The 12,570-nt window shown below is 35.1% G+C and overlaps 1 protein-coding gene across 1 annotated transcript; it reads left to right on the forward strand.

The window, feature by feature from the left end:
* Positions 1-7,315: 7,315 nt before the first annotated feature.
* Positions 7,316-11,853, forward strand: LOC132064417 (uncharacterized). Its single transcript, XM_059457391.1, has 3 exons — positions 7,316-7,733; positions 8,768-10,259; positions 10,559-11,853. The coding sequence occupies exons 1-3, from the start codon at positions 7,427-7,429 to the stop codon at positions 10,743-10,745; spliced, it is 1,986 nt and encodes a 661-aa protein (XP_059313374.1). The 5' UTR covers positions 7,316-7,426; the 3' UTR covers positions 10,746-11,853.
* Positions 11,854-12,570: the final 717 nt, after the last annotated feature.

Below are 12,570 nucleotides of genomic sequence, written 5' to 3' on the forward strand. Positions count from 1 at the left end.
AATTAATTAGGTGGCGACTCAAAAACTCGCAATTTAGGAATCTCCAATATGTCGTACCCTAATTTAGCTTAGTGTTAAATGGGTGTGACGCGTATATTTTACCAATCTTATATCCACGGATAACTTGTGCCACATCATGTTCTGGAGTAATAATACGGGGGTCAAAATTCTTTTGCTTAAACTGTTGGTGGATCAACTCAACCCACGACTTGAAAAAACAGTCAGTTGTTACATATCTTACTCCATTATTTGGCCCGTACTTAGCCTTTTTCCTCAGGTAATACATAATGACATCAACATGCTGAAAACATGTCAAAACACAAAAGAACACAGCCATCAGCACCACATTGCATACACACCACACCATATAGAAATGAAAATGCCATGAAAAGATTTGGAAACAACGTACCAAATCTTCCAAGGATATTCCGAGTCATCATATTGTAGAAACAATCCATTTTGTCAATTTTATCAACTCCCATTATAAGGATTTAATATCTTATTGTCCTTCCTGAGAACACTCCGTCAAAAAAAGACGGATGTGTTAGAATTGTAGAATAATCAATTCAAAGAATGTCAAATAATTGTTCAATAAACAACATATGGTGTACAGACCTATTCCCCCGTCTTTTAGACATTTTTGATTTCACCTAAGCCTCAAATTTGGTGATCAATTCAATATCAATAGTAAAGCCACCTAATTTGCGAATGGGTGTTTAATATGAAAGTATGTAGGCGCAATGTTTGGCAATACGCTTTGCTTGAACTAAAACCATGAATGGTGATTTACCATATGGTCCAGGTTTTGTTTTCTTGCTAGTTCACTTGTAATGTCCATATAGTCCATTAACACTTGTTTTGGTTTCAAGTGCTACAATTTGAGACTTCAAGTAAATGGAGGCAATTCAAGGTCATCGGGGGTAGGGATCTTATTGGTAGAAATGCCCAAAGATCAATGCCAGCAACCAACTCATCTAGAAGAAGTTCTCAGAGAATTTGATCATTTAAATTCATATTAAAAGTTCAACATTTGTAAAAATGTACAATTAATTATTACATATAGTAATTACCTTCAATATCTGCATCATCAACTTGCTCACCAACTTCATGTTTTCACATAAAGCAAGTAAGTTTTCGTATTTTTTTTTACACTTTTCATGCAGTAATAATATGGGTTTACCTGAAATAGGAGCATCATCAGGATGCCTTTTCAATTCTTTTACGTCCACTTTTTTGTTTATTGCACGTCCACTTTTTGTTCACCATCTAGAACTTGGTCACCAACTACATGTTTCCAATAAAAAAGTGCAAGTTTTTTTTTTTTTTATACATTAAGATGGGTTTCAAATGTGTCAAAAAAAAAAAAAAAAAAAAGGAAGAGAAAAACTATACCTAAAATAGAAAGCATTAATTCCATTCTTCAAAGTAGATGCATACACTCCTATCGAATTTATTACTCGGTCACCTCCATCCCGCCCACCAACCGCAAAATCACTTGTTTTTTCGAAAGATCTACTCCTTTCTGACCGGAAATTCTGTCACCTCGTTTGCAGTATGAACAAATAGCATCTTTATCCCTTCTATCTCCCCATGAACTTCGACCACTAGCCTGCACTGTAAAATCTCATTGGGTTCCCTTTTTCTTCCTTAGTTCAAGTCATGGACAACACACGTTCTTGCTGAACAATTCTCGAGTAAACTCGATTCAAATTTGGTGCAGTTCTGTACTCAGTATATTGGAATGCACGGTTCCATACCCTTCAATATCTAGATCCATCAGGAATTGATGAACCTTTTCTTCCTCAAGTTTCGTTTCTAGTTCTGTAGTGAGATTGCATTTGCATCCTCCACATCGACGAATTGAGATCTGATCATATTTGGTCAGTTCATCCCAGATCATCTTGATTCGACCATAATATGCAACGATTGTTTGCCTATCTTTCCTGCAATTTGCAAGATCTGATTTCAACCGTTGCACTATTTTCCGATAGAGAGACGCTGCTTAATATCCTCCCACAAGTCCTTCACGTTCTCCATATGAGATATAGTCGAACGAAGTTTAGGTTCAATGGTGTTGAAAAACCAAGAAATAAGCATTGAATTGACAGTCCACCAATCTTCAATGTCTACAGAATCTTCTTCCGGTAGTTTAACAATTCCATCGATGAACCCATATTTCTTCTTGGCCCTGAGAGCAGTCTGAATCGCTCGTACCCATTCATCGTAATTTTCCTCTCTCAACTGAACTTGGGTAATAATATTACCCCCGGTTATCATTTGAGTTCAGTATATAAGGGCTTGTAGTTTTCTTATTAGAACCAGAGACTTCTTCTTCTTTAGGAGCCATGGCTTCTGATACCATGAAAAACTAAGAAATATTGAGGATCAAGTCCGCCTCCTTTCATTCACCGTTGAATGTTTATCTACAAGAAGAGACCAATCAATCCTAATTAGGATCCAATTCCTTACATGGAAACGTTGAATGTTTATATACAAGAAGAGACCAATCAATCCTAATTAGGATCCAATTCCTTACATGGAAACTACAGCTGTATGACCCCTGTAAATATTCTATACAAAATATACTAAGAAATTAGGGAATAAATAAGGAAGGAAATATTGTATAATATTTCCCAATAGAGCGCATAATTAATGGCAGCGGAGCACCATTAATGGATTATATTGTTGGGAAAAAAACAATGAATGAGCTCTCTCAAAAGAATTTTTGTCCAGTTCATTATCATAAAACACTGATTTGTCTTAACATTTTTTAAATGAGTTTTTACTTGTATTCTATATATCTTTTAAGGCAATTGAATAGCGATAACCATGTTGCAACCGTTATTTAACTTTCATTTGGAACCTTCATCTGGCCATCAAAGGATTAGCCAATTTGCCGGATCTCCTCATCTATATTCTCACAAGTCTTTTCTTTTCAGTCATGACACTCATTCTGATTGTTTCATTTCTCTCCTACATATTGTTTCAAACTTTTTCCTTTTGTAAGTGTAAAATATATAAAGAGAAATTCCTCCCTATATTCTATTGTGCTGGATTTTTACTCAAAATATATCTTTGTTAGTTTATGTTACTGCCTTTATATTTAGAAGAGCATTTGAATTACCGGAATACACCGTTCTTAAATGTGAAATATCCTTAAAAAGGCAATGGTTTTCACACACCTTTTTCAATTGCATGAGATCCTTAGATTTTCCGTAAGATTTCAAACATATATTAATTCAACTTTGCATATTGCTCAAGAGCTCTCTCTCTTAGAAAATTCAAGATAAGGAACCCAAAGTTCATTAAGAAAAAGGGAAATTCTGTTCAAAACTTAAAAAAAGAAAGAAAGGGAAATAAATGTAATACACGAAGAAACGTTAATTCTAGAACATAAATTAATGTACTCAGAGTATTAATATCAAATTAGACATTTGACTTAAATCTACAGTGAAATTATGAAAACAGATAGACTGAAAATTGAGAGGATTTAACATAAGAAACTAGGGGTGTTTGACTTAAAAGAAGTAAAATTATAAGTTCATCTGAATAGGTTTTATAAAATGACTATCATTGATAGGCAATTCCACAAGTTTAAATATTCTGTTTGAACTTTATACTCCTGCACCATAGGTAGAGTTTGTCCATAGATTTTGGATTATATTTTGAAAATTTATCTTCAAAATATTTTCAAATTTCAAAAACTGATTTTTCGAAAAAATTTCATTTCCACTTACAAAACTTCAAATTGTTTTTTTTTTTTTTGCCACGTGGCTCCTTTATTTATAAAGAAAGAAAATTGTCCCTACAATAAAAGATAAAAAAATATGTAAAGCAACAAAACTAAAATGAGAAAGCAGCAGCGACTATATCACAATCCCAAATCAGAAACCCTATTTCTTAAATCGATCCTCCTCCATTGCTTCACTTTCGCCTCGATTTTCCTGGTCCAACTGCGATGATGTTCGTTGAAGATGGAGTCCAGCTCTCCTGAAGAGTGTGAGTGATGCAAATTGATAGTCTCTCCTTGAGGTAACCAAGCAATCCTCTCTGAATTATTAAGAGTAGAACTAGTAGAAACCAAATTCCTCTATGAATTCGTCAAAATAAATGTCTAAACACAACTTAAAAGAAAACTCAAATTTTCAAGTTTCAAGTTTTAACTTCAAAATCTATGTCCAAACGGAGTCAATATTGTTTAACTCTCAAGTCTAGACAATCAAGAGTATAGCCGAGTTGCCCAGAGCAAGAAATTGCACGATTTTCCCTTCAAACGGGCTGGTCTTTAATTTTTACCCTTCAAATGCAACTTATGCCTAGCGGAGCATAAATTCTTTACGAAATCCGACACAACTCGTGTCAGATCCTTAAAGAACTTATGCCCCATGGGCATAAATTCCATTGAGGGACAAAAATTAAAGACCCAACACAAATAGGAACAAAAGTGCAAATGACCCTGCCAAAAGAGAACCCCCTAAAATAGGCTGAGAACAAAAAATTAGGGCCTGTATTGGCCCAACGCCAATCTTCTCCATGGACTGGGTTTCACTTTGGGTTTTTGTTCCCATACACCCAGTACGGGTTCTGATCGGACAGGTTAAATTCATACCTCCAAACTACCGACTTACTTTTATATTTGAAAAATATTTTATTTCCATTTTGAAAGAAAAAAGATGCTTTGTCGAAGGTATAAATCTTTGGCATGCATGAATAAGGCAAGTAATGGATCCAATATTTTCAAATTGAATAATATGGGTTTACCAATGAAGTAAAGAATCTAGTGCATCGCACGGAAGAATGTTGTAGTTTTAGGTATTTATTTATAAGATTGTAAATTATAACATATTATATATCTAGTTTTTTTTTTCTTTCTGTTTACATACATGCTCCAATGGGTAGGATATTGATAGGTAAAAAGCAGTACATGTTGGTCAATCACACTCTTTACACAAGTAGGAGTAGTATCATCAATCATGTTTGTCCTCAATTTTACCTATTTTTATAATATTTTATAAATGTTATAGTAAAAATTCAAAATTCATAAGATTTATACCTTTCTCGTATTAAATAAAACGTCTCATCTTGTGTTCCCTCCTTTTCAAATACCGATGGGTTTAACTTCACTATGCATCACTGAGGTTTACGTTTTCAATTTTACATATCCTTTGTATATTATGTTATTGATACTCACTTATTTTTTACAAAAAAAAATATAAATAAAAAAATCAGAGAAATAAAAAGAATGTACGTAAAACAAAAGAAAAGGAAAATGACCAACGACAACATTACGCGTTGAGACTTGAGAGATCCAATTACATCCATCTATGTTAGATTGGAACAAGTCCATATTTAAGAGTAAATGATACTCCACGACCAAAAGTCAATGATCAAACTTGAATGCTACACTTCAAAGAAAGAGAATACCAACGGAAGTCAAGCCACTAGTATTTGCATTGACTCATATTGATTTATTAGTGCTATAATTAGGTTGATAGTTATATCAACAATAAAATAAGCTTAATACATCCAAAACATCTTAAAAAAAATTCAGTGAATTTCATTTAAACATTCGAATTACAACTTGTTCCAATTGAGCATATGAACATGTGATAAAAAGTTCCTATTAGATACTTGGTTCAAATTTTGGATTTCTTTTGCGTGTTTTCTCAAATATTCATACGTAGATAAGTTAACCACTTAAAACTTCATTTTTTTTTACTTATACACATTAAATTAGCGTCAATAAATGAACGCCGGCTTATTCTAATCGAAAATACGTGTATAATTAAATGAGATAACATGTTTTATATGGTGAACTTGACTACTTAATACAGTATATGCTTGAGAACACGTGCAATTTTTTTTATCAATTTGAACTGCAAGTGTCTAATACGAACACTTTATCATGTGTTCAATTGGACAACCATGATTTGAATAAACTAAATTTCCTAATAAGTTTAGCTGGTTATGGATGTATTAAGCTTAATAATAAATATTTTTGTAAAAAAGTACACGTCATATATTTAATGCTTTACTGTAAACATCAAAAGCAAAATGGAGTAAATATTTTTCCTAATGAAGGGTAGAATTCTATTTATATTAAAATTGACTAGTAGTTTTTTCACATACTTTTCTTCATGATGATTCAACACTTTCATTCTTTTTCGAGAAAAAGAAAATATGACGTAGAGAGATCCAATTAGGACAATACATGTCAGATTGGAATAAGAAAATTTCATACTCATTTAAGACTGAAATGAAATAATAGTTGAAGACGAAGAGTCAATAGGCAGACTTAAATGCTACAAAAAGAAAAATAAAAAATAAAAAATTAGTACCCCTACTCAGCTCTTTCCTCAATCGAAGTCAAGTCATTCGTCGCTTCCAACGGCACCACTATTTTAATTACCAATCTATTCACTCGCTTATGTACTCAGTGCTCCCTCCACCTCAAATTTTATGTCGTGATTAAAATTATTTGTGTCAAATTATTTACAGTTTTAAAAATTCAAGACAATTAATTATTTTTTTCATTTATTTTTAGTAAAATTTTATTATTAATGGAGATGACACATAAAAAGAGTAAAAATATTTAATAAAAAAGATTATAACTCATTCATAAGTTAGGGTAAAGTTAGTCAAATACTACTCCTAATTAATATTCATCTGTATCAATTTATGTGATTCATTTTCCTTATTAGTCGTCCCAAAAAGAATAATAGATTTCTATATTTAAAAATAATTTAACTTAAAACTTTTCCTTTTACCCTTAATGAAATAATTTACAGCCACACAAATATCTATGGATTGTTTTAGACCACAAGTTCTACAAGTCTTCATTTCTTTCTTAACTTCGTGCATAGTCAAACTGTATCAGCATTAAATATTTCTTGAGAATTGAGCGTGACTAGACGAAACCAACAAATAACCCTTCACGTGCGAAATTATATAAGATCCTTATTAAGATCAAACAATTCCATCAAATTGAGTATGATTGTATCTATGATAGCACGTAACAAAAGAAGTAAACCTGAAGTGTTGCAAAAGATTTGGATGAGAAACAAAATGGAATGTATCAGATTTTAACACGTACAACCATCAAACCAGAGATGAAAGTGGAAGAACTAATTCTTTAATATAATCATATAGTTGAAAATAATAGTATTATTTTCCGTCTTAAATTTCTAAAACAAAACTTACTTTGAGACTAAAGTGACACGGCCTTACTTCTTGACGAAGGGAGTAAAGGACAGAATCGTCATTGCGCAAACCCCTCATGAATCTTCCACCCCAGTCCCCACAACACTTTCTCTTCCTATATCATCATCATCTACTCCTCTCTAATCCTACGCACTCCTCAACTAAACCTTAACACACCATCCACACACACTAAATTTCACACATCGGTATTCGCTATCGTGCGCATATGGGGGGTGCCGGTGGAAACGGTAACGGCGGCGGAGTGGGCGGTCCGCCGGCGCAACAATCGGCAGGCACGGCGGAGTCACTGTACTCAGGGGCTAGGGTTTCGGTATGGTGGGATATAGAAAACTGTCAAGTACAAAGAGGATCTGATCCTCATGCGATTGCACAGAATATAAGTTCTGCTCTTGTTAATATGAATTACTGTGGACCTGTTTCCATTTCTGCTTATGGTGATACTACTAAGATCTCTTCTTCTGTTCAACAAGCCTTAAATAGTACTGGAATTGGCCTTAATCATGTTCCTGCAGGTATATAATTGTTGACTTATGTGTTAATTTACGTTTTTTTTTGATGTGTGGTTGGTTAAAATGACTTGTTAAAAGTTGATCTATGTTTAAAAGTAATGGATTTTATGTTTTTTGTGGACTGATGTGTAAAGTTACGTTTTTTTTGATGTGTGGATGGTTGTTAGTTTGTGTAATTCAGATTAAATGGCTTGTTTTTTGGTTGATTTGAGGTTTGATTGAGTTGATCTATGTTTAAAAGTTGATGAATTTGTGTGACTGGACAGGATCGGTTAGATCTTGTTGGATTTTGGGTTTGTGAGTGTCCGGTTGGTGATGATATATAGAAGTCAACGAAGTGTCTTTCTGAATTCACACTGTCAGATGCAAAATTGCATCTTTTCCCAGTGAAATTCACCATGTTCTCCCATTCTTTTTTTTAAAAAAAAAAAGAAAAGTGGAAAAAGAAAGGATTTTTACTTGGAAAAAAGTAATGATGGTGTTTATTTGTGTAATTTTTCTTGTCGAACCCCCTATAAGTGATAGAGATGGGGTGTTCAGAATCTGTTTAGCACAGATTGAAAAATGTTATGAGTTGCTGGTCTTTTTATTTTCCGGAATTATATACAAAATAGTGGTCCGACGTAGATCGAGGATTTTAAGTTATTGGGTGCGAGTACTACTGCACATTCCGTACTTTTTTATGGCAATGGGAGTGGACTACGTGTTTTTTTAAGCACGTTTTCATGTATAAATGGTTTGATCTGGGATTAGATTCTGGATAGGTGGATCCACCTGCGAGATTGATTGCGCTGATTTAGCCTTCCACGTGTACGTGTAAATAAGATATTCATATTCGGTATGCTCTTGTAGGACGAAAACTAAATTTAGCATTTAATGTATCCGATTGTTAAGGTAATTTTTGAAGGTGGTGTATAAAATAAGTGAAAACCACTGTATTCAAGATTCTTATTTTTAACATTTATTGTAGCGTGATTAAATCTGCTTTAGGACTGTTTGGACTCCTTCACGACTAATTTTTGACCAAACGTGTACAGGTGTCAAAGATGCAAGTGATAAAAAGATTCTCGTGGACATGTTATTCTGGGCGGTAGACAATCCGGCACCTGCTAATTATTTGTTGATTTCGGGAGATCGTGATTTTTCAAATGCGCTTCATCAATTACGCATGCGCCGATATAATATTCTTCTAGCACAACCTCAAAAAGCATCTGTTCCACTCGTCGCTGCTGCGAAGACTGTTTGGCTCTGGACAAGCCTTTCTGCTGGAGGACCGCCTCTCACAAATAGTGAATCAAGTCAACTTGTAAATAACAGCTACGGTTCTTTACCCTCTTCGGACGCATTATCTACTTCATCGAGTGACTCCAGTATGATAAAACAACTTGACACTTCCCATGAAAGCCCACAGAAGTTTAACAATATGGGAAGGGGTACAGATAGTAAACAGAAGGGCAAGCCAGTTCGTAGAAGTGTGAATCAACCCAATATATCACGAAATTCATCTGCAATGTCCGGCACACAAGAAAATCATGGTGCTGCAAACTTTCATCAACCAGGATATGGATATCCTAAGCAGTTCAATGATTCAGTGGAGCTGCCTGGAGCTCATAACTCAAGGACTCCTTTCAGTGGGCCTTTACCTGTCTCAGGCTGTGTTCCTGGTAATCCCGAGGCTTCCTGGACAAATGGAAACAACTCACAGAACAATTATCAAAATAATTATACTCCTGTAAGGCCAAACCACTTTCCTGTATCACCTGTAATTCCACCTGGTAATTTCCTACCACTGAATTCGCATGTGCATCGTTCGCAATCAATGCCTCCTAGGTCTGATGCACAAGGCTTCACCTCAGGCCCTCAAATACCTATGCCTGATATGGGTAAGCTAAAAATCAGTGAAACCTCCAATAATGGTCATAATCGTCCTTTTTCTCAACCGCGGAATGGAGAATCGAGACAACCTCCTAAGATTGAGAATTCTTATACAAATATAAATGGGCCTCATAAAGGACACAATTTGCAGAAGAAAACACCACCTTACGTCGAAAAAGAGGTGAACAGGTATCCACATCCCAGCCCTGAGATTCCACCACCACCGCCACAGTCATCTACAACAAATAACAATAATGGACCTACCAATGGCGTGTGGGGAGCTCCAGGATGCCCAAAACCTTCTGATTATATTCAAGGCCTTATTGGAGTCATTTTACTTGCATTGAACACCCTAAAATATGAGAAGATTATGCCTACTGAAGCAAACATCGCCGATTGCGTCAAATATGGAGATCCAAAACACCGCAATACTGATGTTAAGAAGGCTCTCGCGAGTGCCGTTGAACAACAGCTGGTAGTAACGCGGAATTTAGGCGCGTTGCAATTGTATGTTGGTAAAAATGAGAACCTATGGAGGTGTGTGAATCCCATTGGTGGTAATATGAAACAATATCCCAAAGAAGCATGGGATAACCTCCAGAAATTTCTATCATCTCCTGCTGGACGAGCCGCCATAAGTGCTACTCAGTGCAGGTAATGGGTTCTCATCAGTCTGAACCTATTGGATTTTGGTGGATGTTTGGCGAAGTATCTAAAGTTAATGTTTAGGTGAAGGACTTCCAATTAAATTTTTTATCTAACGTTGTATTGAGTAAAAAGCATTTAGGTTAAGGATAATGTCTAGCAGATTTTTATCTTGTTAGGTCCTATAAAGATGGTTCCTCATGTGGTGTTACCTCACCTTTTCTAAAAAATAAAGAGATGCTTCTTTGTGTGTGTCTGGCTGATATAATCTAATTTTGAACTTTTTTATTTACTTGATCCTTCACTAGGTTTGAAGCAGCTACAGTTATTAAGAAAATGTGCTTAAAGGAGCGTGCTTTAGGCGAAATACTTCAGATCTTGCATATGGTTATCAATATGAAGAAGTGGCTTGTACAACCTCAATCCGGGTGGCAACCAATTAAGATTACTCTCGCAGAGATCGTCCCCGACTCAGGGGTGGTAGCTGCGACCTAAGATCTGCAAGATCTGGTTATGGATGGGGAGAGACGGCTTATAGGTACTTCTTATCAGTTCCTTCACTCGCCTATCGACTGAACTGGTAACAGGTCAATCTAGCCCATTTCTTCTCTTAAAGTGTCGCAGTAGGTTAAGTAGTGGTATTTATGGTTAATTAGATTGTTCTGGAGTAGATACATTTATAGTTTGGCTGTTTTATCTTTTCCTGGGAAATCAGAAAGCACTGTGATGAGAACTTATGTTGGATGCTTTAAGAAAGCCTTCTGGGACGTTGGGGTTTAGCTGGAATTCTAAAATACCTTAAGTGAGAGATTGCTATCACATCGGTGGTTGGTGCTTCGTATTTTGGGCTATTGCTTCATTGCCCGGTTATTGATTATTGATTAAGGGCATCAATATTTGTGGGAAGTCGCGAACTGTGATTCTGGAGCTCTTCGAGTAAACATATGTGAGAATATCCTAGTTGCTTTTGTATCAAATGTACGTTTTGAATATAAAACATCTCAGAGCAGTTTTCGGTATAAACCTTGTTGAGAAAGGACATGCTTGTCTGGTTTATATTAATGGCAAAATTACTGGAGTTAAAGACACTCTGAAGCTGTTGGAGGCTTGGAGCTGAGTTATTGTAAAAGTAGTGTTTAAAGGTGTATCATGAAATATGAAGATTTTCAGATCTTGCTTGCTGGGCAGAGAATTGAATGCCCCAGACCCTAGAGTTTCAACAAAACAAGACTAGCCGAACCAAATTACGTGGCAGATTATGGTATTATGTATAAATCAGAGGTTTTGAAGACTGATAAATCCTTTAACCGTATCACATTTCACTTGGAATGATGCAAGAAGTCAAGAGATAAATGACTACATCCTTGGTAACTTCGACAAGAGTTGTAATGGAAGGTATGGTAATCTAATGATGGATTATTCTACTTATAATCCAGGCTGACTGCATACAAAGAAAATTGTATGCTATCATCTCAATGCAGGCTTTAGGTTCATTCCCCTGCTGTTTTAAATTATTGTAGATATATGTTGTAATGGCTGGAACTTGAAAGGAGTTCATTTTCAGCAGTAACTTTTAAATAAAACTTTCCTTGTTTTTTCTTTATTTATTGCAGTGACTTTTTCTTCTCTCTAATTACTTTTAGTACCAAAAATCATTATGTGAATAATTTTGCACCTTAATTTTTCAATATTCTAGTGGTTGATTCACTTGTAGGAACAATTGTGCTTCGGAAGAAAGTAATTTTGCACATTCATTTTTCAATATGCTGTGGTTAATTCACTTGTAGGGGAACAATTGTGTTTCGGAAAGAAGTTGATTTCCTTTGATGTTTATTACGAGTGCAAGCTCCTTCAGAAATCCCGAGTTTTCGATACAAATGATCCCTCAAATTTGAGAGTTTTCTCTCTCCAATTTCACCCTTTAAATACAGTAAGCATAAATATCCTCTGATTTTGTTTCTGGGATTGCTCCAGGACCTAAAACAGGAACGACTCAAAACTCTTGATCGGGTTCTCTTCCATATCAGAAGCAAAAATAAGGTCTTTTTGGCGATATGGGTTTTCATCTTTTGTGCAGTTTTCTTGTTTATCATTTTTCTAAAGGGATGAGGCACTGTTAGCTCTTGAACTTTGACCAAAGTTGTTACAATACATCTTATCTTTTCAAGGGTTTTATTACTCTCTTGAACTTTTTAAAAATGAAATAATTATCATTCTAAGCGCTGACGTGACAAGGAGAGTATATTATACAATCTCTTTGGGAGGGTGAGAAATATAAATCTGAAATGTGTCATTTTTTAATTGAGCACTTCACATTTAA

This window comes from Lycium ferocissimum, chromosome 7 (genome assembly GCF_029784015.1).
Source record: "Lycium ferocissimum isolate CSIRO_LF1 chromosome 7, AGI_CSIRO_Lferr_CH_V1, whole genome shotgun sequence".
Classification (NCBI taxonomy): Eukaryota; Viridiplantae; Streptophyta; class Magnoliopsida; order Solanales; family Solanaceae; genus Lycium; species Lycium ferocissimum.